We start from the raw sequence: 24,298 nt of genomic DNA, 5'->3' as shown, positions 1-24,298 counted from the left end.
CTGCTTGAAGCACAGAAAAAGAGATCGTTTCAAATAGTACACATAGGTAACCGTGGGGAAAATGGTGACCGTAATCTTACTTGAAACTCCACCAGTATTTCAAAAGGCCTTAGCAATACACTAATGATACTGCATGCTGCATTTTAAGGTAATTCCTTTAAAGAGGGGAGTCTTGTTACATTCTTCTTTTTTTTTTTTTTTTTTTTTTTTTAAAATAAAGGTGCAGACTGAACTCTGAGACAAGAAAGAACTTTGTGCAAGACCGTGCTGTTATCTAAAGAATATTGTTTCTTATCATTCTGGATTCGTACAGCACGGCTAAACCCACTACAGTGATGAGTGAGCAATTATTTCAGGCGACAGGGGTGGAGGGTACTGAGAGCAATGCAGGGAAGGAGCACATTTAGATATCAGGAAAGATAACACAGTAGAAATCATTCCGTGACATTGCTCGCTTTAGGACAGCCTCCTAAAGGGATCAGGAGAGTTCCCATCAGTTTGAACACAACTGGAAAAAATGCTGTGTTGCTAGAGATGGTTGTGCTTGGAGAGGAAGAGTGTGGGTGAAGTGCTTTTGTTAGCCCTGCCATGTTGCTTCCCAGGAGCAGCTTAGGTGCAGCTCTCCAGGCTGCCCCTGAACCCTGCCAGGCACATCTGCTCTGTGGAGGGTCCCCCCCCGCACAACTGCCTGGTGGCTTTCTCTGCAAGCACATCCAGCTCTCGCTCCGCCCGGTGAATCAGCTGCACGTGCACACCCTGCTGGGTTGTCATCTCTGAAGCCCTTTTGGCATCCTCCTGCCGCACAGTGTCAGCAGGTGAAGGGGAGCGAGGCCAGCAGCCAAGACTCGGTTTTCCTGCTTGGTGCTACTGTCCTGCCCTGGCAGAGCAGCCATGGAGTAGGCATGAAGCCACTTGTGGCCCTAGGCCCAGGGCGCTTGGATGCTCTGAGCACAGGTCGTGCCTGGGGTGACTGCGCTTCAACACTCGGTGTCAAAAGCAGGGCACGTTACTTGGTGTGGCCTGCTCTGAAACTCTTGTAACAACATCCCAAGTGCTCACATCTGGCTTAAAATTGAACCCTGCAAAAGAAGGCCATAGCTGACATACTTTCACCTCACTCTCCATTTGCTCTGGCAGGCAGACCACAGTCAGGGAGGACAACACAGAGCAACCAACTTTCTCATCGGAAAATGCCACACCTGACAGTGTAGTGTGCCTTAGGGACTCCATGGTTCACCAATGTCTACAAGATGTTTCCAGCTGTTGTGCTTCTGGTCTCTCTCAGGTCCAGGATTGAGCTGGGGCTGGCTTTGGAGGAGGTATTCCGAGGCAAGTCTATGAAGGTCTCCATATGTTTGTGGAGTGGACATATGTTTGCACTAAACCACCCAAATGAGTCTGTAAAGCCAAATGACATAGATGGGAAAAACAGACAATCTTCTTGGATACAGAAACTCCATGTGTGATTGCTGCAATGACAATGTTTTTACCGCTGCAAGATAATTAAACATACTGAACAATTAACTCATGAACCACTAGCTCTGGAGTCACCAGATTCTCGCTCTCAACTGATACCAGGTGGAGGGACACGACACCCTGCTTCTGGAGTCCAGTGGCACCTCACCCTTCTCCTCCCACACTGTAAGTGCTTGAAGGTCGAAACAGAGCAGTGGACCAACAATCTGGCTTCAAAGGCGTTGCTAGCAATTGCCGAGAGGTCATGCAGATGAAACCAAGGCACAGAAGGCAATCATAAGGTTACATGTTATAGATTTCTCCCCCTCATCTTACATTTGTCTTTTATTAAAAGAGGCCGAAGAATTCATCGTGCCACTTTTAAAAGATAACCAGCTTACTAAGTAAGTGAAACACTGAGCTAAGCCATGTTCTGCCCAGGAGCAAACCAAGTCTCTGTGAGATCCTGGTTACATCTGAGGCAACACTTCAGCTCTATTTTGAAGGCTTAAGTGGTACTTAGTTAGTACCTAGGTCCTGAGTTATCTGCTGCAAACAGGTGAAATTCACCAGCTATTTTAAAGGTAGCACAATAATACTATTTTCCAAAGTGTTTTGAGGAGTTGCTAGCCAACATGCTACAAGACTTGGTGTTTATCTTTTGTGTCATGCGTCAGAGGTAATTACTTCACAAACTAGGTGTGTCATTAAGAAGGACTGAAAACTCCCTTTGTTTCAGGTTGCCTGCATGCCTCAGTGTGGCAGGTGAGCAGTAATCAGCCCCATCCCCTTCTCCTCCAGTGAGGCCTCACAGAAGTTATTTGGTTTGGTAGCCTCTTTGTTTCTGAGTTACTGGCTTTGGGGCAGCAAGGGCTGATGAGATAAGGTGACTGTGTATCTGCAACCTTGACATAAAGTGGATTTAGTTTGCCCTCAGTGTTTAGCAGGGTTGTTGAAAACTAATTAAGGATATATGTAGCCATTTGTAAATTGCCTATGAGCCATTTGTTATGAAACACAAATAGCTTTTTCTCATGAATGAATATTTAATTGAGGTACAGATCCAAGTAAGGCCTTGCAAAATATCAGAGTTAAAATTCAGGTCTGGTGAAAGTAGGCAGTGTTTTGCTTTGTTTAGCAATGTCACCCTGCTTATACCTGCCTTGTATTTGGTCTGATGTCTTTATCAGTGCCTATCTGTTTTCAGCATTATTTTGTTATCAAAGAGCAAACAGAGGATTTCCCAAGAGATAGGTGGATTCTTGTACTTCAGACTCCAGCTTAGTGTCTTACTCACGATATACTAAAGTCAAAATTACCCTCCTTTATCTCCGAGAGAAGTCTCCATTGTATATTCTCTCCTAATGCAGTGCTGGGAGTTCCCTGTGAAGCCTCTACTGCTGTTGAGCAGCTGCAGCTTGAGTGGAGCAGAATAACTTTACCTCCTAATGACATTTGGAAATGTTCATATCCACAGCAGAAGCAAGTGGTGCAGAGTAGGAGAGCTAATGTACAGACCAGTAATAAACAGCAGCCCAAATATTACATATTTTCTGTTTCCCTTGCTGTTGGATGCATATTTTAAGGTTAACCAGCCTTACACTACAAAATAAACCTGATCTCTAATGTTCAAAGGGGGAGAGGCCTTATGTATAGAGCCCTTAAATAAGGCTAAAATATGGCAAGATAATCTGGAAGAGCCAGTCCTGAGAGGAAAAATAGACTAGAGTGATATTTGGGATCTTCTGAACTTTACCTAGTAACCTCTGCATCAAGCAATTATTTCTGTTTCCATTAGGGAAGAATATGAGAAAATGGTCTTTTGATAGCTGGCACCTAACTGCACAGTAATGCACAGCTTGTATCACTGACTTAGCTCGGGCAAGAGCCATGCTAGGTGTTTTATCTTGGCTGAGTATTTAACTGCAAATTGCATTATAGATAGTGCACCTTCTGAAACTGAATGAGAAATAAAAGTACCAGTCAACGCAAGTGACTTCTACAACTTATACTGGCACTTGGCCATGGAGAGAACTGGACAGGAGGTAGAATCACTGTCATTCAGTCTTGAGGCTGGAGTTTAAAGCCTTTCTAATGTTACAGGCTTGGTTTGAGAATCACCAGGTGAAACTCAACAGCTTTGTTAATGCTGAAAGTCAAACAACATAGCCCTTCTGATCTTAAAAGGTGTGAGTCAGCATCGTACCACAGGAAAAGAAAATGTACTCTATGTCAATTAATTGTACATTGAACTCTGCACTCTTATTTTAGCCCTGAAATCCAGAATTCTGGTACTTTTAGTTAAGTTAACTTACTATTTGTATTTTTGAACTCTTACAGCCTCATTCCCACAGTGACAGTGATAGATGTCAGCAGTATATATAATTATAAAACAACCTGGAGTAAAAAAACCTTCAGTACACAGACTGAGGAATTGTTTTTTCTTCTGTCAATGAGTGGGCATTTATTTTGCCTTCACCTTCCTTACTACTCATGCCTGCTCTAAGAACACATCTGTGCTCCATTTGTGAAGCATGTGAACTAAGTTAGTTCACATTATTTGACCTGCTGTTTTTGTCAACACCGGCTTTATACATCTCTAGTTTGACATTAAAAAAACCAAACAAACCAAAAACAAGACTAGAAGAGCTGGTCCCTATAGAAAGAGTTCAGATGTGCAGGGGCTATTTGCAGTATATGGCACTCAAGTCTGGTTTTAATCAGATTCCAAATAAAAAAAGCACAAAGGATGATATCAAGGTGGAACAGAGATTACTTAACCAGGGGAACTCCCTTCCTCTTTCCTTTCTTATCATACGCGTTAAGATCATTATTTCATTTTGAGACGTAAAAGCTGTGTTGCCTCTAGTTTCCATTTGCTTTGAGTCTTGGACAAACATGGCTGGATATACGTGTGGTATGATCTCCACAAATTCAGTATGTCATGAACTTGTTATTTTACGCATTTTTAAGCAATGCTTTTTGACATGATTGTTCTCATTCAGTAGATTCAGAAAACTCAGTGCTTTTTCTATTTGTTTATTTTTGTTGGTAAGATCCATAAATCATTGTGGATTTCAGTTACAGAGGTGATTACCATAGATTTGCCTTCCCTGACCACATGCATGTTTAAACCTGCCTTTGAGTAATATTTTATCTATATTTTACCTACCACTAAGTGTTGCCTTCCCCATTCATTGTAAATAATTTCTCAGTCTCAGTGTATTCAAAATGTAAATGCCAAATTATGATTTGTTTCAGTCCAAAAGAAGATTTCATTGCACAGTTTACATCACTCCCTGTGAAAGTTTCCTGTAGAAGAAGTGAAGAATGTGTTACTGGAGTTGTTACCAAGACAACTGTCATGGGAACTGAAAGCAAATTGGCCTTGGGACTTTTCAGAATTTTTGCTGAGAAGAAGCATATTCAGAATCTTCCTTTAAGCTTTTCTCTCCTTTTATGATGGGTAAGAACAAACCAGATAAAATCCTGAAGTCTTGTCTGCTTCTTTTTCCTTTTAACCACATCTTCATGAGCTTCATTATATATATATTTCTTCATAACCTAGCATGTCCTCATAGGGCTGCATAGTCCTCATAGGGCTGCATGATGATCAATCAGAGGGCAAGGTAATCCCAAGGACAACTTGGGGGTGCAGCTGGAAAATAAAATGAATGCAAAGATAAGGTTCTTCCAGCATGTAACCATTGGATCATTTAATGAGGTTTATTTCCAGGCCTGAACTCACCTAACCATTTGTTAGTACAAAAAAACCTTGTGGGAACCCACGTTTAGTGGAAAAAAAACATTAACTGAACTTGGCAGAAGCTTCACATTTAGCAACAAGTGAAAATGAAGTGCAAGCTTTGTGCTCTTTTACCTCTTATATCCCCTTTAAAAGAAACCCAGAGAATGTCAACAGCACTTTGTCAATAGATGCTGGTCCACTGTGACCTGAATTCGTTGGATTTTCAATAAGCTCAGCATGGGTAGTGGGGAAGCAGTTCTCAGTGTAGACAGAACTAGAACTCTCCAGGTCCTTGTCCACTCTTCTTGAAGGCTGACATTTCAGGAATTGTAATGCTAAAATCTCAGAAACTGCAATGGGGAATAAGCCTCCTATTCAGTCATGCACAATGGAAAGAAGCTATTGTCAATAATACCATATGGTTCTTTTTTCTCCTGCATCTCTTCCAACTGACAGAGAAAATCACCCTCTTGACTGTCCTAGATGACAGCAAATCTCGTTAAATTTATACAACATGGCTCAGAACATGGCGTCCTTTAACTGCTGTACTGAATGTCCTTTATTTTAACTGCTATAATAAATGCAGTCTGTGAGTTGTGAAGAGGACAGAGTTAGCTACTATAGATTCCCAGTTAGTAAAAAAGTCCTGGAGTAAAACTGCAAACAAACCAGCAGAGACGCTGCAAAACTCTTCCAGCTATGCCTTGCCAAACCTGGATAAAGATTTCTATATGGAGAAACAGGGAGTTCAGGTCTGCTTTTGTTGAGAGTATTGATTTTGCATGAGCAACCAAGAATGTTTTTTTTAGGGTGCAAGATTCCATGTTTTTCCCAGTTCCAGAATGATCCGGCTTAGGAAGTTTTATGTTGACTAAAAATTGGCAGGCACCGAGACTGTTAAGGAAAGGCCACTTTATAGCAACAGGAGTTGCTTTAGCAAATTCTGGCAAATACTTGGATTTCATAAATGTTTTACATCAAGTTGGAGTGTTATTACAGGTTAAAGCACAACAGGAAAATTAAATGAATCTTCTCTTTAAGGGAAGGCTTGATGAGGATGACCGTTTGGTTAGGGGTCAGTAAGGTACAGAAACTGTTACAGAGAAGGAAACAGAAACTGGGTTCTGCTGCTGACCTGCTGAGCAATCAAGATCCTTTCATCACCTCCTCTGCCTTAGTAATTCCTGTAAAATGTTAGTAACGCTATCCTCTTAATAAAGCAGGTTAAGAATAAGTGCTGGATCAGAGCAGATCTTAATCCTGTAACATAAAGGCTTCATTTTGATTTGAGTGTTATGCTTAATTGTGAGGTCTGACTGAAGGTGCTCTGATTAGGGTAGATATAAAATCTCTTTCTTAGCTAATGCTGAAATCTAGAAGTAACCAAGTTCCATAGATTTTTCATGTTCCCCAACTTCTACATTTGTATATTTTTTTCCCCAGATTTCTATTTCTGCCCCAGCCTGTCCTGATGGGGGTTGATTGCTCTGCACCCATTTCATGTCTGCTCAAATATTCCCTCACCCAGACTCCAGAGGGGATTCAGTCTGTAAGCATTCTTAGGTGATGCTTTTCAGTATTGTACATGGTTCCCATGCTCCCAACCTGTCAGGACACTCTCAGGAAAACCAGAGAACTGAGGGCTTCCACCCCACCTTTGGAGGAGAGGAGAGCTAGGTTGGTTTGCATCTGCAAAGGATCAGTAGGCTTCTGTATAAAGGGAAGAAGGCGCTGGCATTATATACCTTGCCATCCTTTGGGGGAGAGGAAAAAAAATATCAAGGAAGGAGCTCAGGGACCCAGCTATAGAAGAAAGTTTCATATTGTCACAAGGATACCTTGCTACCCCACCTAAAAAAGCATTTAATAAGGCACTGTGCTCTGCAGGCAAGAGGGTTTGAAAACACACATAGCAGAAGGTGGAAGCCCAAGGAGGTGAAGGATCTCTAATGTATACTCCAAGTTGGCAGTTGTTCTGGTTCCTTCCACAGAAGACAATTCTTCCTGTCTAAGCTCGATATGTTCATGGTGGTTGGTTTTGGGTGGAGTGGTGTTGAGTCAGCTGGTAGTTATGGATACCATTGAGGTATCTACCTTTCCCCATGTATTGCAAGCGATTATGGGAGAATAGCACAAGGTTATGTGCTGTGGCAAACAGGAACCTAAAGATTGTATGTTGCCACACTTAATTATTAGTTACCTAAATTCCTTTTGCCTCTAGGTCTGTGTGGTTAGGAAGCAATGGTAAGCGTAAAAAATAATCAGGGGGTTAAGCTTGGATATGTAACTAACAAATGGAAACAAATACTTACCTGACTGATTCAAGATTCATAAACTTTGAAGAGATTATGATCTATTAAATGAGGCATCACTCTGACATGGAATAGATCCAGCATGGAGCCCCAGGATGATGGTCTCTGCACCCATGTTGAGCTACAGACAGGAAAGGATTTTGGGAATGGAAATCTAGGATAGAAATGGGCTTCCCATTAGATCAGTGCAATACTCTGTTTCTAGGGTATGCAGACACACAGAAGTTGTTTTGGCTTTTCTTTTTCCTGTCACAGCCAAAACTCTGGATTTTAAGACTAAGGAATGAAAATACCTCATCTCTATCCTTTTCCACCCCCCAAAAAAACCCACAGATGCCACTTAAGGTTCTGAATGAGAGCTGCAAAAGCTGGGTTCTTAAAGCACTCCTTACTTGGAACAGTTGCTCCTTATGCTTGGCAGCCTACACAAAACACTGTGATAATCTGGTCTGGTCCATGTCCAGTATTATCCTACTGAATAAGGCATGAATCCCAGCATAAACTTATTGCTTAATAGAAGAACACAGAAAGTCGCTTCACAAATCATATTTTGTTAAATTGACCTGATCCAAGTAAATCACAGTGGAATTATTTCATCAGAAAACTGAAGCCATAACTGTTTCCCACAGATGTTTGATCCCATGGCCCTTTTCTTGGAAGCTGTTCAGCTCAGACTTTCTTCTCACCTGCTGTTGCAAACTGCCGCCCCCATGGCTCCGTTTTGATAGTAAAGTTTCCTTTAATCCCTGAGGATCATGCAACAGGAACGGAATATAACTGTGAATTCTCTCAGCCTCTGATTTGGCTTCCCTCCCCTTTCTCTCACAGACGTGACACTGTAATTATTCTTTTATTTCCTGTGGTACTACCAGTTGCTGCCTAGTGGACTCTGTGAAGGAAGACACCATTTGGATCTCCTTCGGTGCAGAGTTGTATTGTTAGGGCTGTCCTTTCTGTTACCATCCCTTGATATTTCCCAGGCTCTCTCCTGCCCTGTATTTTTTCCATTTAGTGGGTCATTACTCGCCTTGTTCCGTGCCTCCCTGTTCCCACCCTATGCTTTTCTGACCAAACAGCCAGACACTGCTTGAACTGGGGATGTTGCAGGCAACAGCTCAGGTACCGGCTGTGCGATTTCCTTACCTTACAAGCTCAACCTCATGCCATTGCCGGCACAATGGAAAAGCTGCGTCCCACAGGCTGCTGCCCATGCCCACGGAAATAGTGTGCTCTTGTGCCCAGCCAAGAGCAGGGATGCTGTGGGAGACCTGCAGAACTGGCAGACACGATCTGCAGGGGTGCGTTCCTGGGTGAGGAGGGAGAAGGAACAAGGGGCAGAGACACAGAATTTGTAGTCTTTGCCTATAAATTATTAGGCTACTTGCATGATCTTTTGTGGTCTTGATGAAAGATCAGGGCCAACTGAAGTATACTCTTTGCTTTCTAGTTTCTAAGCTGAGATTTTCAAACTTTTCCCTCTTGCTGCCGTTGTTGAAAACGTGTTTTACTACGCAAAGCAATCCTGTGTTTTGTTACAGTAATCGTATCTCCCGACTTGGCACTTCAAGAAACACAGCGACTGTTACAGACTAGCGACGAAACACACGAAGTGCCAGCGCCCGTCCTTACGGGGAGCAGTACGGCATTCCCGGTTCCCCGGGCTGGAGGCAGGGGCAGCGGGGCGCTGGGGGAGCCCCGCACGGCAGCCCGCCCGCCGACCCCTCTCCGTCCCCTGGTCAGGACCCCTTCCCCGAGCCATCCCCCGGGCCCGCCGCGCCGGCTGGCGGCACGGGCAGGTGCGGGCGCGGCGGCGGGGCTCGCCCCGGCAGCCATGTTGCGATGGGCAGGGCGGCGGGGCTTGGCGCCGGGGGTGAGGGGTCTCGGGTGGGGGGCACGGAACGGGCGGCGCAAGGAGTGCCCGCCGCGGCCCTGGCCCTGGCCCTGCCCCTGCCCGGCGGGTCACCGGCGCGGCGCCGCCCCCGCCCAGCAGCACCTGTTGCCCGACGGTTGGCGGGCGGCCCCGCCTGTCTCTCACCCCGCGGGGGCTGGCTGGCGGCTCCGGACCCGGGTCCCTCCTGCGCGCCGTGGGCGCCGAAGCGAGGCCGGCAGGGGTGCCCGGCGACCGGGGGAGGCCGGTGCCGCGCTCGGAAAGCGCCGGGGGGGAGCGGCGGGTAATGGCCGGCGGCGGTGAGTCACCGCGGCGGCCCCACCTGCGTACTTAACCGCCGCCGGGCGGCCGGCGCCGCACTCGTGGGCTGTGCTGCTGCCGTGGCCGGGAGCGGCTCCTTCCTCCTACTCCTCCTCCTCACAGGGCGCTCGGCTGAGGCGAGGCAGCCGCTGCGTGAGCGTTTGTCTTGGGAGCAGGAGAAGCACCGGGACCCCTCAAAATGCCGAAGCCGGTAAGCGGGGCACGGGGTGGGGGAAGCGCCCTACGGGGCCGTGCCGGGGCCCGCCGGGCGCTGGCCGTTCGGGGCTGCCCGAGCCCGGGCGCCTGACGGGGCGGTCGGCTCCCGGTGCCGCGGCGGCGGCTTCTGCGGGGTCCCGCTGCCCCGCGCTGGGAGGGCTGGGCCCGGGTCCCCGCCGCGCCCCTGGCCCGAGCTCCCCGCACCGGGACGGGGCTTTCCGGACCGAGCACCCGCGGAACTTCTCCGCGGTGCGCGGCGGGAGCCGCGGGCTCCCCCCCGGTTCGCACGGGCGCTCCAGAGCCGAGCAAGCGGCCGCTGGAAGCGGGAGGGCTCACCGGGGCGGCTCGCTTCGGCCGTGCGTGCGCCCGGCGGAGCGGGGCCGCCGGCGTCACGGAGGCCCCTCGGTGGGCTGGGGGTGCGGGGCCTCGCCTTCCCGCCGCCCCCCCGCTGCGGCGGCAGGGGAGGGAGCTCCGGGAAGGTGCCGGAGGGATCAAAGGGTGGATCGCTCCGTCTTCTGCAGCACTGCCGCGCTAGAAACATACGGACGACCCCAGCAACTCTGAAAGAGCTTTTACCACACTCCCGCTAACGAGAGAGAGCAAAACTGCGCAGACCTCCATTCAGTATTTGCATGGCCTGTGCGTTTTTCTACAGGAAACGTGCATGTGCCTGTAAACGTTGGAGAAACTTTTTTCCCCTTGCTTTGCTAAAAAGCCAATGCCAGGGACTCTTAACGCACTTCTCCACGCTGCTCTTTACTAGTCACTATCAAAAACCTGCTTCTTCTTTTTGTCTCTTTTTTTTTTTTTTTTTTAAATTGGACAAACTTGACTATCTTTTTTCATCCCTGTCACTTTCTTGATGCAACAACGCCCCCCCCCCCCCCGAATCTCATAGTGCATATTTTGCTTGTTTTAAAGTCTGCTGGTTAGAAACTATTAATTCCCTTGGGGAACCAACTGCCTGATGCGAAGCTTTGAGCAGTCGTTGGACCAGGCACACTTTTGAGCCCTGATGAGCATAATCAGAACGGATTGTTGTTGCTGTCTATTTTCAATAGAGGCAGTATTTCTTAAAATACAGCACAGTGAAGGACTTAAGCGAGTATTAGCTGCACTCTGTGAAATGAGAGTTAACAGGCTTATCTTTATGGTAATAAGCAATTGATGTTTTATCATCATAACATTAAAGTTAGGTTTAATGTACTCCCCCTCCCTCCAAAAAAAAAAAAGTGGTTAGGTTAATTTAGATTGCAGTTTCTGTAAACCAACTAAAAAAAAAAAAAGGTACCAAGTCGTTTTCAGTTTCTTTGGCTGTATTTCATCAGTAGGAGGTGACATATTACTGCATATAAAAATGTATACTGGAAGGACCCTTCTGCAATTGGGGGAACAAATATATAATTTATAATGCATGGATATAAAAGGTTGTGTGTGAATAATCTCTCTCAGCCTTATTAGCCATTTGCTAATTACAGAGTGCTTTCTTGAAATATCTTGGTCAGAATAATCTGAAATCCTGATTTAGGACTAAGTCGTACTGGAAGCCATGGATAGGTGTCGAAAGACTCTTTAATCTCTTAAAAAAAAAAAAAAAAAAAAAACCACACAAAAAAAACCCCAAAGCAAAACCCACCAAATAACATCACAACAACAAAAAACCTCACCAAAAATCAAACAGCTGTATTCATCCTTTTACCTGGCATGGCTATGTTCATATTCTGTCATAGATGGTGATTTTTGTTTGTTGCTTTGCTTACTAGCCACTGAATAACAGAAGTGGATGGTGTAAACTGCCGCCTTCTGGGGAAGGACAGCTGTACTTTAATGATTTCTGAGATGTGACCTACTAGCTGGGATTTATGGACGCGGCTTCATGCCAGTAGCTTGTACAATATAAGTGCCTTTTTAAATCTGCTGCTCAGTAGGGCTAACTGCCACCTTACTGTAAAACAAAAAGGAATTTTGCAGAGGTTATTTTAATAAAACACACTGTTTGGTCTGACTGCTTCAGACTGAGACTGGATTTGGATCCTTCCCAACCCAGCTCATTTGGTCTTAATACAGCTAAATAGGATTCCTGTGCGTTTGCAGGGGGCTGGGGGAGAGAATGTAAAGCTGTCACTCCAGAGGCAGAACTGCGTTCAGGATGAATGTGACAACAGCCTTTGGCATGCGTGAGGAATGATAGCATGAACTCTTGGGACGCACAGGGAAGCAGTTTGTTTCTGAGAGGTGTTTGACATGGGTACTAAATATTTATTACCTACGCTTATTTGCATGTGTCTTGTCTGCATGGCAGAAGTAAATATGATGTTGCTTGGCAGACTTCATGCTGCTGTGGGAGTTTGAAACACTGGTCATCAGTTGTTTATAAGTAAAGATTAAGATGCCAAAGCAAAACTTTGGCAATGCTAACCCACACCCCCTAAAACCAGTAAGTTAAACCTTTTATATGAAACTGTTGGTTTTAAAAAACTAAGCATGTATGCACAAAGCTTACAGATCATGTAGTTTATTCTTTCACAGTAAAAAAATAGTAAATCCATTAACACTAGAACATATTTTAATGGAGTACCAAAGTGCTAGAAAGCGAACTATATTCCAGATTTTGTAGTAATGTTTAATCACAATTAGTGGGATCTGATGCATGTTTATAGCACTCAAATTTTAGTAACAGTCAAAAAAAAATCTGAAATAAATGTATTTGTTAGTATAGGGAAGTGTTGATTTATAATTCAAATACTGTCAGTCTGCTATGTTTGACAGTTACAAAGTAATGAGGTCTCTCTAAGGTAAGCTATAAATATATAACTTGTAGCACTTCATAAGGGCTCATGGCTGGGAGTTCATCAACAGTTCAGATACATAATTTCCATCTAGTCTGTACAGAGGTTCATTAGGCTTCACAGGTGGTGAATTATTATGTAAGGAAATGCAAGGGATGTCATCTTGTCCAAATCTTGCTATGCTATCTGGAAACAAGTGAAATGCTAAATAAACTTATTTGCTCAGCTTTACATCTTTTCATTGCTGAAGTGCCTGCATGCACTCCGTGTTTTTCTTAGGTGTGTGTTACCAGTTTATTTCTGTTTGACTCACTGAATGGATGGTGTTTCAGCTGAATTACATCCTTTTGCAAAATAAACCAGTCTAATAAATTGTGGCAAGAACAGTATAGCTGTGGGCTAATGAACAGTACTTACTGAAGAAGGGAATATGATCTCTGGTCTGCAGACCTGTTAATTTGATCTGACCTACCAGCAGTTACTTTATCGAAGGTAGATTATTTATGTTTTTTTGATTTCCTCTTGGGAGAAAAAAAAAAAATTAAAGCTTCACAAGAAATGAAGTCAGCTTTGCAGTAGAGCATTTGATGTAGTGTCACACAAGAATCTGTAATACTTGTGTGCATGCGTATAAAATGTGTAAGGAGAGCACAGCAGTAAGTGCAGTCTAACAGCTTCTGGTGCTGAAGAGAAAATAAAGTGAATGACATCCAGAGGCACCATTTTTTAATACCTTTACTAATGGCCTGTGGTCAGAAAGCTGAGCATACTAATGAAATCTGCTAATGCCGTGCTGTTGAGGGGGAGGTATTATTGATGCAGAGGACCACCATATACAGGGGGTTGAAGGGCTGGGGCAAGAAGGTCCCATTGCAATAGTTAAACTTGGAGGTGTGGAGGAAGAAGGTGCCTCACTATATAGGGTGGGAGGATATGGGTTCATCGGTGGTAGTATGACTGTCTTGTGCATGTCATCTGCAATGCATAGGGTTTCTCTAACAGAAAGCATTAATAGAAGGTGCTAGCGAGCTCTTTCCTTGAATATAAGTTGCACTTACCTGTGTCCAGAAGAGACAAATTCAAAGCTGAATGTAGAGAAGGGTTTGGGGATGACTAGAGGCAGAAAGCCACTTCACAATAAGAGAGTGCTTGGCTGGTTTAGCATGGCAGAATTAAAGAAGTTACCTCTTCCTTCACCTGTATAAAATGTAAAGGTTCAAATGCCAAAGAAGAGGAAGAATTGCTCTAAGCAGAACTCGTGGCTCAAGAGAGCAGTCAAGTGTGTGTGGTGTGGTTTAGGATATTTTTTTGGTTGGTTTTTTTGGATTTGGTGGTGTTGGTGTTGTGGGTGGGTAGGAGTGGGGTTTTTTTACTCCTTGTTGCTCTTATTAGGAGACTGTTCCAGGACCTAACATCCCTTAACATAAAGCTTGACAAGGAGACGATTTAATGCTGCTGCCTGTAGGAGTGGGGAACGGGAACCGATGACTCAAAAGCTTTTTCCCACCCGTTTTGTTGTTAATAATGTGCTAGTGTGTGCTAAGCATTAGGTGGTTAGACAAGTCCTCCATACCTGTTTGATGCTGAATATACATGAATTCTAAAAAAAAGACCTTGAAGACAGCATGCAAGTCTTCTTCCAAACCTTCAGCTGTCTGTGAACAGGTTATGGCATCAAAGTTCAACAGGTTTATGACAAGCTAGGCCAAAGAGATGCAAATGTAGTGACAGGAATTTATGCTAAATACAAATAATAATTGTTCTCAGATCTTCCTAATTTATTCTTGATTATGTATCTTTTAACTACACATAGCAGTTTTGTCTGAGTTCTTCACAGCAGATTGCTAGAACTGGATGGAAATAAAAATATTTTTTCATATCCTTAAGTGCTTATAATTAATTAAAATACTCTGAGCTTATGGATAGTTATAGATTTAGCCAGGAATAAAATCTTACCCTCTCCTTGTAAGCACCAATTGCAGTACATCGCATGATTTGGTGTATAGCATACTTGATACCAGGAGGTGTATCTGTGGTGCAAAATGTAAATGTAAGGAAGCTTCCCTATGCCAAATGTGAGAACTCCCACTCATAGCTGCAAAAGGAAGGTGAAGGGTCCTATTAACAGTAAATTTAAGGAGTAGTTCGCAACTAAAGTTGTAAGAGAATGCGCTCACAGTTGTGCCAAACCCCTTATTTACTGCATGAGCTGAGTAAGCATTTCTGAGGGCAGTTTGTTCTGGGATGTTAGCTGTTCCAGAGAAATCAAGGGTGTTAACTGTTATGTTAGTCACTGCTTAAAGAATTTCTTAGCCTTCTTAAAGGGCAGAGGGGGGGAGATAAGCCTTCCTGTTCTTCCTCCCTCCGCCCACATGAACGTCTTCCTCAGTCCATGAAAAAAAGCTGTGGTATGTCAGGACTTTTTGAGAATAAGTCGTCTTGATGACCACTGAAGATTCCCGAATCACTGTTGTTCTTGTTTGGCACTCTGTCCAAAGAGCTTTATGCACACTGCAAATCCCATAATCACTCAATTGACCTTGAAGGAAGGCAGTGCTGCCTAAGATCAGTGAACCACACTGCACACTGTTAAGTAATGTATTTTAGCTGTGTTGTGTGCTTGCTTTGAAGCCTGGTTTCAGCATTAGATAAAAATTTAGCCTGCGAGCTGAGCAGTGCAGCTTTTTGCAGAAGCAACTGAAGTGTCTGGCTTTTACTGAGCCATGTATGGGATCCTTTCCCGTAGGAAATGGAGAAAATTTTTGCTATGTAAGGCTGGAAACAAGGCATAGCTCAAGTACAGCAGCTAACCATGTTGCTTTCATATTGCTCATCTGTTCAGACCCAGATTTTGTTTCTCCTAATTCCTACTTCATAGTGGGGAAAAATCACCTGCCTTCTCTGCATCCGCTCTCATCTTTGAGAGCGCATGAGTAGCAGCCATGTGCTCAGCTGGGACTGATGAGCACCTGATACTATCAGCTCTCAATTAAAGTAAAAATCCCAAGTCTAAGAATTAACATGCAGGATTCATCTTCTAATTGACTAAGCTAGAGAAAGTGTTGCCTGATGACCAAAGACTTGTATTTGGCTACTTACTGTGTAGGCTCAACGGAAGAGGTGCTGACACCCCTACAGTAAGTCTGTAGCCGCCTGCTAGCTTTGGGAAGGGAGTGTGGAATTGCCCTTTTTGAGAGAGGGTTATTGTGCTCTTGCTTCTCCCTCCCAGTTTCATGAACAGCTCTAGTTGTTTTGTAAAATGCAGAGGCATCACTATCACCATCTCTTCCTGTCTTGATTTTACATGAAATTACCTGTATTTGCTGTGATTATTACAGCCTCTGTGTGTGTAATGTGTGTGAGAGGCTTCTCTGGGGATGAGTCGATAGGCATCCAGTTGATGAATCCTGAACACACTTATGAAATGGGTGTAGAGATGCTCAGTTCTGCCAAGAGACCACCATTCTGCAGATGCATAGAGCAGATCTGAGCTGCCTGCTGCCTGAAGAAGTAGAGATTAAAGAATATCACATTTATACTGGGGTGCCTGAATTTAACCAGTGTAGCCCAGTAGAGGACTTAAGCCCAGATCTTACCATACAGACTTTTCAGAGCTCTTTGTGGGAGCTAAAGTTACTCTTAACATCTTGCCGAGTACACTTTAATTAAGCAAGCTAAGCTTTCACAACCTTTTGTCTTTGTAGATATAAGTGATCATAGAAAGTTCCTGGTGTACAAGGTATGTGGTGTGAATTAGAGGGTGGCTTTGCGTAATTGATATTTAGTGATCTCGCTGTAGGAGAGAATAGCTTTGGCCTTTAAAAACTGATGCAGCTGTGCAAGGAAACTTTTGAAAGTTACTTTTTCTGCCCGCACTATTCTCTGGGTACGCTTTGGGAATCACTGGTGCATATTTGTTTGCCATCACACTTCTGTAGCGAAGGGCCTGTGAAGAGTTTCATCTCAGAAGCCCTCAAGCTGTTTGAGGGGTCAGGAAGTGGTATTTTGCTGATCCTTCCAATCACTTTCTCTGTGTGATCTATAGCTTCTCAAGAGAATCTCTTTGTGCTTAGGTGACATTCCAGGACTTGCAATGACCTACCTTTATCAGGGAGCAAATAGTACCTGTTTTGTACTGTTTGAAGTACCTTGTTGGGAAGTGTAAGCATTGTAATGTATAGGATGTAAATCAGGTTATCAAGCTATCAGAGGTGATCACATCACATAATCCCACTCATAAATTTCGCAAATACCATGTGGTACTTTCCACCAAAGTCCATGAGGTAAAATGAAAGAGGCTGATTATGGAACAGGTAAAACAGAAGGGTAGGGTATCGAATCAATAAATCCCTTTTCGACAAATGGATTCTTATCTAGAATGCAGAATGAATGTACATCGTTACCAGGTCTTGTGTGACTTGCTAAACTGCTATTTCTTGTTAAGTAAATGGGGTTCATGTCCCTTCTGCACTTAGACTTCTGTAAGAGCATGGCTGGCCTTGTAGGTGAGGCAGAAAGCCCCTGTAGCCTGATAGTATACCCCTGATGTTGGCCAAAAGCTGATGCCTGAGGAAGAGTATTTCAAAGATACGCATCATTGCTTTCCTCTGAGCTGCTGCAGAGGTTTTGGAGGCTGGAAGTTCCTATATAATGAGTTACTAAATGGATTTCTGTGAACTTGTCCAGTTTCCCCTTGAAGCCATGTGAACTCCAGCATCCACAGTATGCTTTAACAAAGGCTGTCCTAGATAACCTTCACACTGTTTGGAAAGTTATCTAAAAAACTCCTTGCTACAACACTATTTAAAAAGCCTTTTTCTTGTTCAGAGTGGTGATGCCCTGTAGTTATACTATTGATAGAGCAATAAACATGTGGTCTTTGTCCACCCTGTTCATGTAACTCATTAATTGATGTGCTCTTACATCCTAGCCTCAGTTAATTTTCTTGCAAACTGAGAAGTCCTAACTAGCTTAGTTGATCCTTGCATGGAAATTACTCCATGCCTTTGAACATCCTTGAGCTTTTTCCAGTTCGCATCTGATGAAAATACTGCTTTGTGTCCTATAACATCTCCATCTAGGAAGAGCATGGTTGTTGAGAACATTTCTCCAACAGCTGGTTCTTGGTCCCCTTAAACTCTCAGGGCATAATCCTGTGAGATTAAATAATAATTTAGGTCTCTGAGAGAAGCCTTTTCAAAGCTACTAATCTGGCTTGCCTGCCAATTGACTACCTGGAGTTCCAGCTAGACATCTCATTTTCTTTGAGCTATTGGCCTAAAACACCAGTCACAGAAACTGTAGAATCTTGGCTGTACAAACTGCAATGCAAACTCTGCTGTCACTTGAAGTGACAGAAGCCTACTGTTTCTCTAGCAAGTAATTGGGAAACAAGTATCTGAAGAGGCTTTTTGGCTTGGAAAGAACCCCAATTCAAGAGTAGTTCTACATAGTGGAAATAATAATGTCCTGTTTAAAGTATCTTTCCCCAGCATTGATTCTCCAGTGTGGAAGAAACACAATCTACTCCCTACAGAAACAAGCAGCCCAAAAAAGGCTGCTTTCCTCTAAACAATTTGTTTACAGTCACAGGCTCTCCCTGCATTCACACAGCCCACTCTGCTCCAATATAATGTGCTGGTTGTCCACCCCTGAAGAACAACCATCGTACCTTGTGCTAGTACTGTTCGTGCAGGGACTACTGAAGGTGTTGAGAGCTGTACACTGACAGGCTGTGTGGCTGCTGGGTCTCCAGGTGAGTATCTGTGAGACTTCTGACTCTTCGGAATGGCTCTGGGTTTTCCATGCATGTTGTTACAACCTATGCCTCTGCATAAGTTTTGGAATAAAAGGCACCAGTATTGGTGTAGAATCTGCCTTGGATTCAGGGGAAGCTCTGAGGCTATTACAGCTTTTATTTAGATTATTCATGCCTTCAGACCTCTTCACTGTTTGTTGTGACTTGGTAGTGTGGAGTTTGACTTCTGCGTAAATTGTTGTGTGCCTGTCACTTCCAAATGAAAAAGCCAAGCAGAGGTATGAAATTGTGCTTGTGTTCTGGATCAAGACTATGACGTACTCCGCATTTTTTAACCCTTACAAGAATCACAGAAGGATCATATTACTTTATGTAGCTGACTCATATAAATATTGGAGATGTTACATTGTTTACAAGATTCTTAACTCCTAATAAAACTTGACATCTTAAACCTCTGTATTATCTACACTTGTCCCCATGTTGATGTTTTTGATGGAAGACCACGAAAGATGATCTGATTCACTTGGACTCTGAGTGACTTAGTGAGATAAAGCTTATTTAAGGATTGGTTGTGGGGCTTTTGTTTAAACTTCATGTGTAAAGCCTTAGTCTTGCAACTTCATTACGTTTAATTAGATGCAACAGCAGTCACGATAAAACAGTCTGTGCATGAAAGAGTTTGTTCCAGTGGCCTGTAGATTCCCTTTGTATTTATCCTTTAGGTACAAAGGACCTCTTGTTGCTGCTGCAGTCAGTGTTCCTAAATCCATCCTAACATCCATTGAGGGCAAATGGCTTGTCCAAGCAGCAGTGCCGCGCTGAGCCTGCTGTCACTGGTGTGTGCTCCTTCTGTAAAGAATAGGCTTTAGCTTGTACACAGACATTCCAACAATGCTAACAGAGTATTACACAGCATCAGAAAGTCTTAAAAGTTAATATATTTCAACAGAACACCATAAACCCTCCTTCTGCTTCTTAATGTTGTCTGTGTTCAGAGTAAGCCATTCTTGCATCCCTCACAGAAAGTGAGAGCAAATGTTTTGCATGAAGAACATATGGGCTTCCTAAATGCACAAGCGCTTTGTTTAAGGGCAATATCCTGGGGCCTTTCAGGCTCAAACTGCATTGCTTTATGTCTTGCCAGAACATTTAAAAAAAAAAAAAATTAAAATTTTAATAAGGCATCTGTGTCTCAATTTTTTTTACTTCTTCCTAACTCAAGACAGAATGATGTAGGTTGCTTGTTAAGGAAGAGTTGGGGGAAACCTTGGTGGGTGAAGAAAGATTTTTTCTCTGGGAAGAGTACTTGCTTGGTTTTACTGTTTCACTGAGCAAATAATGTTAACTGTATGGAGCTGACTAGAGGTGGTGGAAGGTGCTGGAAGTCTGGCTGAGACCTAGGCATTTGGGAACCGGGGCCATCGGAGATGGTGTCATGTGAGCTTGCCACACCTGCATGGAATCTTCATGATCTTTTGGCATGCAGGGCGTTATTGCTTGACCTTGGGTAAAGAACTGGATTACAGCCATGGCTGCTTCTCAGCTTTTCATGCAGATGCCTGCTATGCAGTTATTATGTGCTGACAGAGTATATATCAGGCTTTGGTTAAGGAAACTGAGATAGGCAGGTAATTTAGTATACCATCTTCTTCTGCTCATCTAAACTAAAAAAGTTTAAACTTATGTGCTAGGATTATCTTCATGCTTAATTATAAGGAAGATTTCGTGCTATCTCATGAAGAAGAGTTAAGTGACCTGGCTGCAAAAGCAAGCTCAATAGGTTGGCTTTCTTATGATCTGTTTGTGTATGCTGGCAGGGAGGGAGGATTTTGTTCTGAAAAGTCAACCTGCTTTGCTAAAACTGGAATTTCTGGATGACTCCCCAGATAGGGGTATTCAAGGTTTTCCTGACACATAAGCGCCGCCCCCCCCCCCCCCCCCCCCCCTTCATCCAAAAGAGTCTAGCTTACAAATTTCACTTAAAAATTATTCTTGGCTTCCCCTCAAAGTACTTTTTTTTTTTTTTTTCCCTCTTCAGAAGATCTTCCTCTTAAGTTGTTATAAGGCTTTTTCACCTTACACAAGAGCAGCAAATACCTGGGATCCTATTGCCTTGAGTAAACTTAGTGTAAAGTTAAGAAATTAAAGTTAAGTATAGCTGATACAGTTATTGCTCCTTAAATACGTAAGAATACTACAAAAGAAATATGGTTGTACAAGCTGTTGCATTAAAGTTGACTAGTAGTTAAGGCTAACAACCACGCTAGACAATTTTAAAGTAACTACTACCTTCTAGATTATATGCAACTGTATTTGCCCTCAGTGGTATTTCCCCCTCTCCTGGGAAGGTGAGCAAGGTTTTAAGGAACAAAGACCAGCCTACTCAACTCTAATTTCACCTGTTGCAAGTACAGCAGTACTTAAGTGCTTCATGGATTCGGAGGAATTTCAGTGGAATGTGACTTAATGTTCCCATTTATTTGCAATGAGGAAGCAATGTTTAACACGAGATTTGAAATGGAATGTGTCCTTCCATTTGCAGTTTGGTCTTCTTGATTTAACATGGTATGCTGAGAAACTGGGTCGGTTAAATGGGTGCAATGAGCTTGCCTTGTCAGTCAAGTGGATGCCAGTGAGACCGTCCCCTGCTCGTGTTTCGTGAACTGATGAGGCTGTTTTCTCTCTTGTCGGCAAACTGTGTGCTCTTCAGTCTGGAAGGGAACGCTCAGGACTGTTTTGCTGTGCTGCCACTGCCTTCTCTGAAATGCTAGTTGTGTTGGGCAGGACAGAAATGATTCTGGCATGGGAGCAGAGTAGGAGCATGTGAAAGGCTTTCTTCAGTGTTGTGCTGTACATCTCTCACACTCTCATGAGAATCAGATTCTCCTTCCCATAGAAGAGAAATTGCAGGTTTGTCATTTGTCTTCTCGTCTTAGTTCATGGAGACCCTTTAAAGCATAAAAATGTAGCACTGGGGAGGACTTGAACCTATGTTGTCTGAAGGCTGTGTGAAAGTAGTTACATAGTGCCCTGATATCATCCACTCCAGCAATTACTTTCTTTTCCTGTTACCCAGCCTGCAAAATAAGAGGGCTTTTTGGTATTTTTCTCCTTGTGGGTTTAAAAGTTGCTGTCTTCTCTATAGATACATCATGTTTCAGACAACTGCGTTTGGAAGAGATCAGTGCCATGCTAACAAATCAACTCCAGTTTGAAACAAAAATACCCCGAAACCCCCACAACCAACCCAAAACCACCTGACCTGCAGATTAGTGCAGACTTTCCTGGAATATCTTGCTCCCTTCCAAAAGAGGCATTCAGATCTGGGTGACAGCATTCCAACCAGCAAGTCATCAGGGAAGCAGAACAGAACAGTCGCCTGTAATGCTTCTGGTGACACATACACACAAGAATGTAATTTTTCCTTCTATGCAATAGCATCATACCAGGAAATGGGGTGTTTTTCTGGGGATTGTAATAGACCACATCCTTGTCTTCAGTCATGCTGCAAACCATTGTTTGCAGGCCTGTAATTTGTTCATCCCTTCACCTGCCTCTTGTCTGTTCTGACCTCTCCAAGTTAACACCTGTAACTATTTCTCAGACCTACAGGTCAGAATGTGTTGCTACAGTAGTTACAGCAAGATGAAGGTGCTGAGCCCAACTGGGAGGGAAGCCGTGCTTTGGCGGTCCTGCATCAGCAAATCAATTTTTTTAATATAATTTGATATCATAAAATAAATTTGCTTGATATTCATGATATTGTGTCCTGCTTTGACAGAAGCTATGGAGAATTCAGATGCACAACTTGTCATTCAGTTGTAATTTCACATGGCTCAAATTTTGTTGTATGCCTAGTCTGTCGCATGGGGCCACATAAAATATGTTACTAGATGAGGTCTGATCCATCAGACAGGTTACTCAGTGAGAGAAGAAACAGAACTGGCTCTAAGTGCTGTGTTCTTGACATGTTGATCTTTTTAGGTACTGAAGAATAATATAATAAATTGAACAAATATCTTTCCAGTTGTTTGTGCTACTTACCCTCCCAGAGTTATCCTCTACTCTCCACAGTCTCTGAACTTAAGTTGACTTAAGTAACTTGTAGAGGACAGAGAAACGCAGACAGCAAGGTGTTAGCATGTCAGCTCTGAGCATTGGAGCCTGTAGGATTTTTTTCTCTAATCAAAGTTGAAAATTTTCCAAAAACAGTTACCAGGAGCTGGGACTACGGTTACTCCATCAGTTAGCACAATATCAATCTTTATTTTTGGGCCTGGAACCAATGAACACTAGTGCATGGAAGAAGATGGAAGAACAGAGAGCAGTTTCAGTGCCTTTCTGATGCTGCTACATGAGATTATTTTTCCTGTTACCGGATACTTAATCACTACACGTGGCTATGAAGAGGCCTGATGCCTAGGGTTGAAATGAGATTGCTTCATCTGTGCAGATGCATCGCAACTCAGGGCAAAAGTCTTTTACTACAAGTACAATGGTAGCTGTTGCTTATTTGGTGAAGGAGTAGACCTGCAGAAGTGAGGATGCAAGCTTAATACTACTGCTTGCTTAGTAGTATTCTTGTTACCACTGCTTTCTCTTATTTGTTAAGATTGCCGTATTCCTTCAGCACAAGTATGTCCACGTGCTGTACGGTCAGTTTGCCTATTTGCAAGAAACCTTAATAGGCCTGCATGCTGGTTTTCATGGTATGTGTTGTGCAGGTACAGCACTTAAATGCTGTACGTGTACTAGCTACTTGCCTGAGATTTCCAGACATCCAGTGATGAAGAAAGAAGGCATGCCTATCTAGGTTTCTACGCTATGATACTGCTAATTGCCACCACTTGGGAAGATACTTCACTAACATTTGCACTTGTAAACCTGCTATTTAAGAGACTGGTCTTTATCCCTGCTTGGAAAGAGGAAGAAAATATTCCTGAGCATTGTCTGAGGTATTTAGAACTGCATAATTATAATGATATGCAACACATGAAATACTGGTTTGTCTTGTGTGTATGGGTAAAAGTTGGTATTTACTGTTCTTTATCTTATATATTCACTGGAAATAATTGTATAGTATTAAAATTTACTTGCACAACTTCATGGTTCTACTGAACTATATTATTATGCAGGTGGACTTAAGAGGTATTAGATTTCATGCATCAAGGTGCAAAATATCCATGATGGCTTACTGTGTGTGTTGGCTGTGGGTTTTCTCCCTGTTCTGCCTTCCTTTCCCTTTTGAGTGTAGGATATTTTGCAGTGGAGCTGCAATATCAGGGGAGGGGAGGGGAGGGGTGGGGGATGGTTAACTTCAGAGATACCATGTTACCTGCAACTGGAGACAGATTCTGGACCAACAGGCTGTATAGCTCAAGAGAGACCTTAGGAGAAACTACCTACGTATGCATAGTGTCCAACACACCTGGAAATTGGGTGTTTGAGAGGAAGGAATTGAAGAGGCAATGTCATCTTGGGTTCCTGTTTATGCCTTGGATCTTGCACAGAGGAGATGATGCCACTCAGCTGGTTGGCAGCATGTTTCCTCCATAAGAGGCAAAGTTTTCTGAATGTTTTTCAAATGGCATGTTAATTTGCCGAGTTAGATACTGTATAGTGCATGGTCTCTGAAAGGTTGCAGTGTTCCATAGATCAATCTACTGACTTAACATTAGAAGAGATGTTAAGTCTTTCATCTTACTTCCACTCTCTTGTCCCAGTTGGAAAAGTAGGTAACACGTTACAGTCTACCCTGAACGGTCTGATGTCATGGAATTAGTGTTCAGTCACTCAGTGTAGTAAGTTCTTTGGTTTCTGTAGTCTCTTACA

The 24,298-nt window shown here is 43.5% G+C and overlaps 1 protein-coding gene across 1 annotated transcript in view; it reads left to right on the top strand.

Moving 5' to 3' along the window:
* The first annotated feature begins 9,512 nt into the window (after positions 1–9,512).
* Positions 9,513–24,298, top strand: part of EZR (ezrin) — a 36,060-nt gene continuing 21,274 nt past the window's right edge. The window contains exon 1 of the mRNA XM_040598312.1: positions 9,513–9,914. Coding sequence (XP_040454246.1) covers positions 9,903–9,914 — 12 coding nt within the window. The 5' untranslated portion in view covers positions 9,513–9,902. The remainder of the gene's footprint in view (positions 9,915–24,298) is intronic.

This window comes from Falco naumanni, chromosome 6 (genome assembly GCF_017639655.2).
Source record: "Falco naumanni isolate bFalNau1 chromosome 6, bFalNau1.pat, whole genome shotgun sequence".
In the NCBI taxonomy this organism is placed as follows: Eukaryota; Metazoa; Chordata; class Aves; order Falconiformes; family Falconidae; genus Falco; species Falco naumanni.
This window is presented reverse-complemented; position numbering and strand designations above follow the sequence as displayed.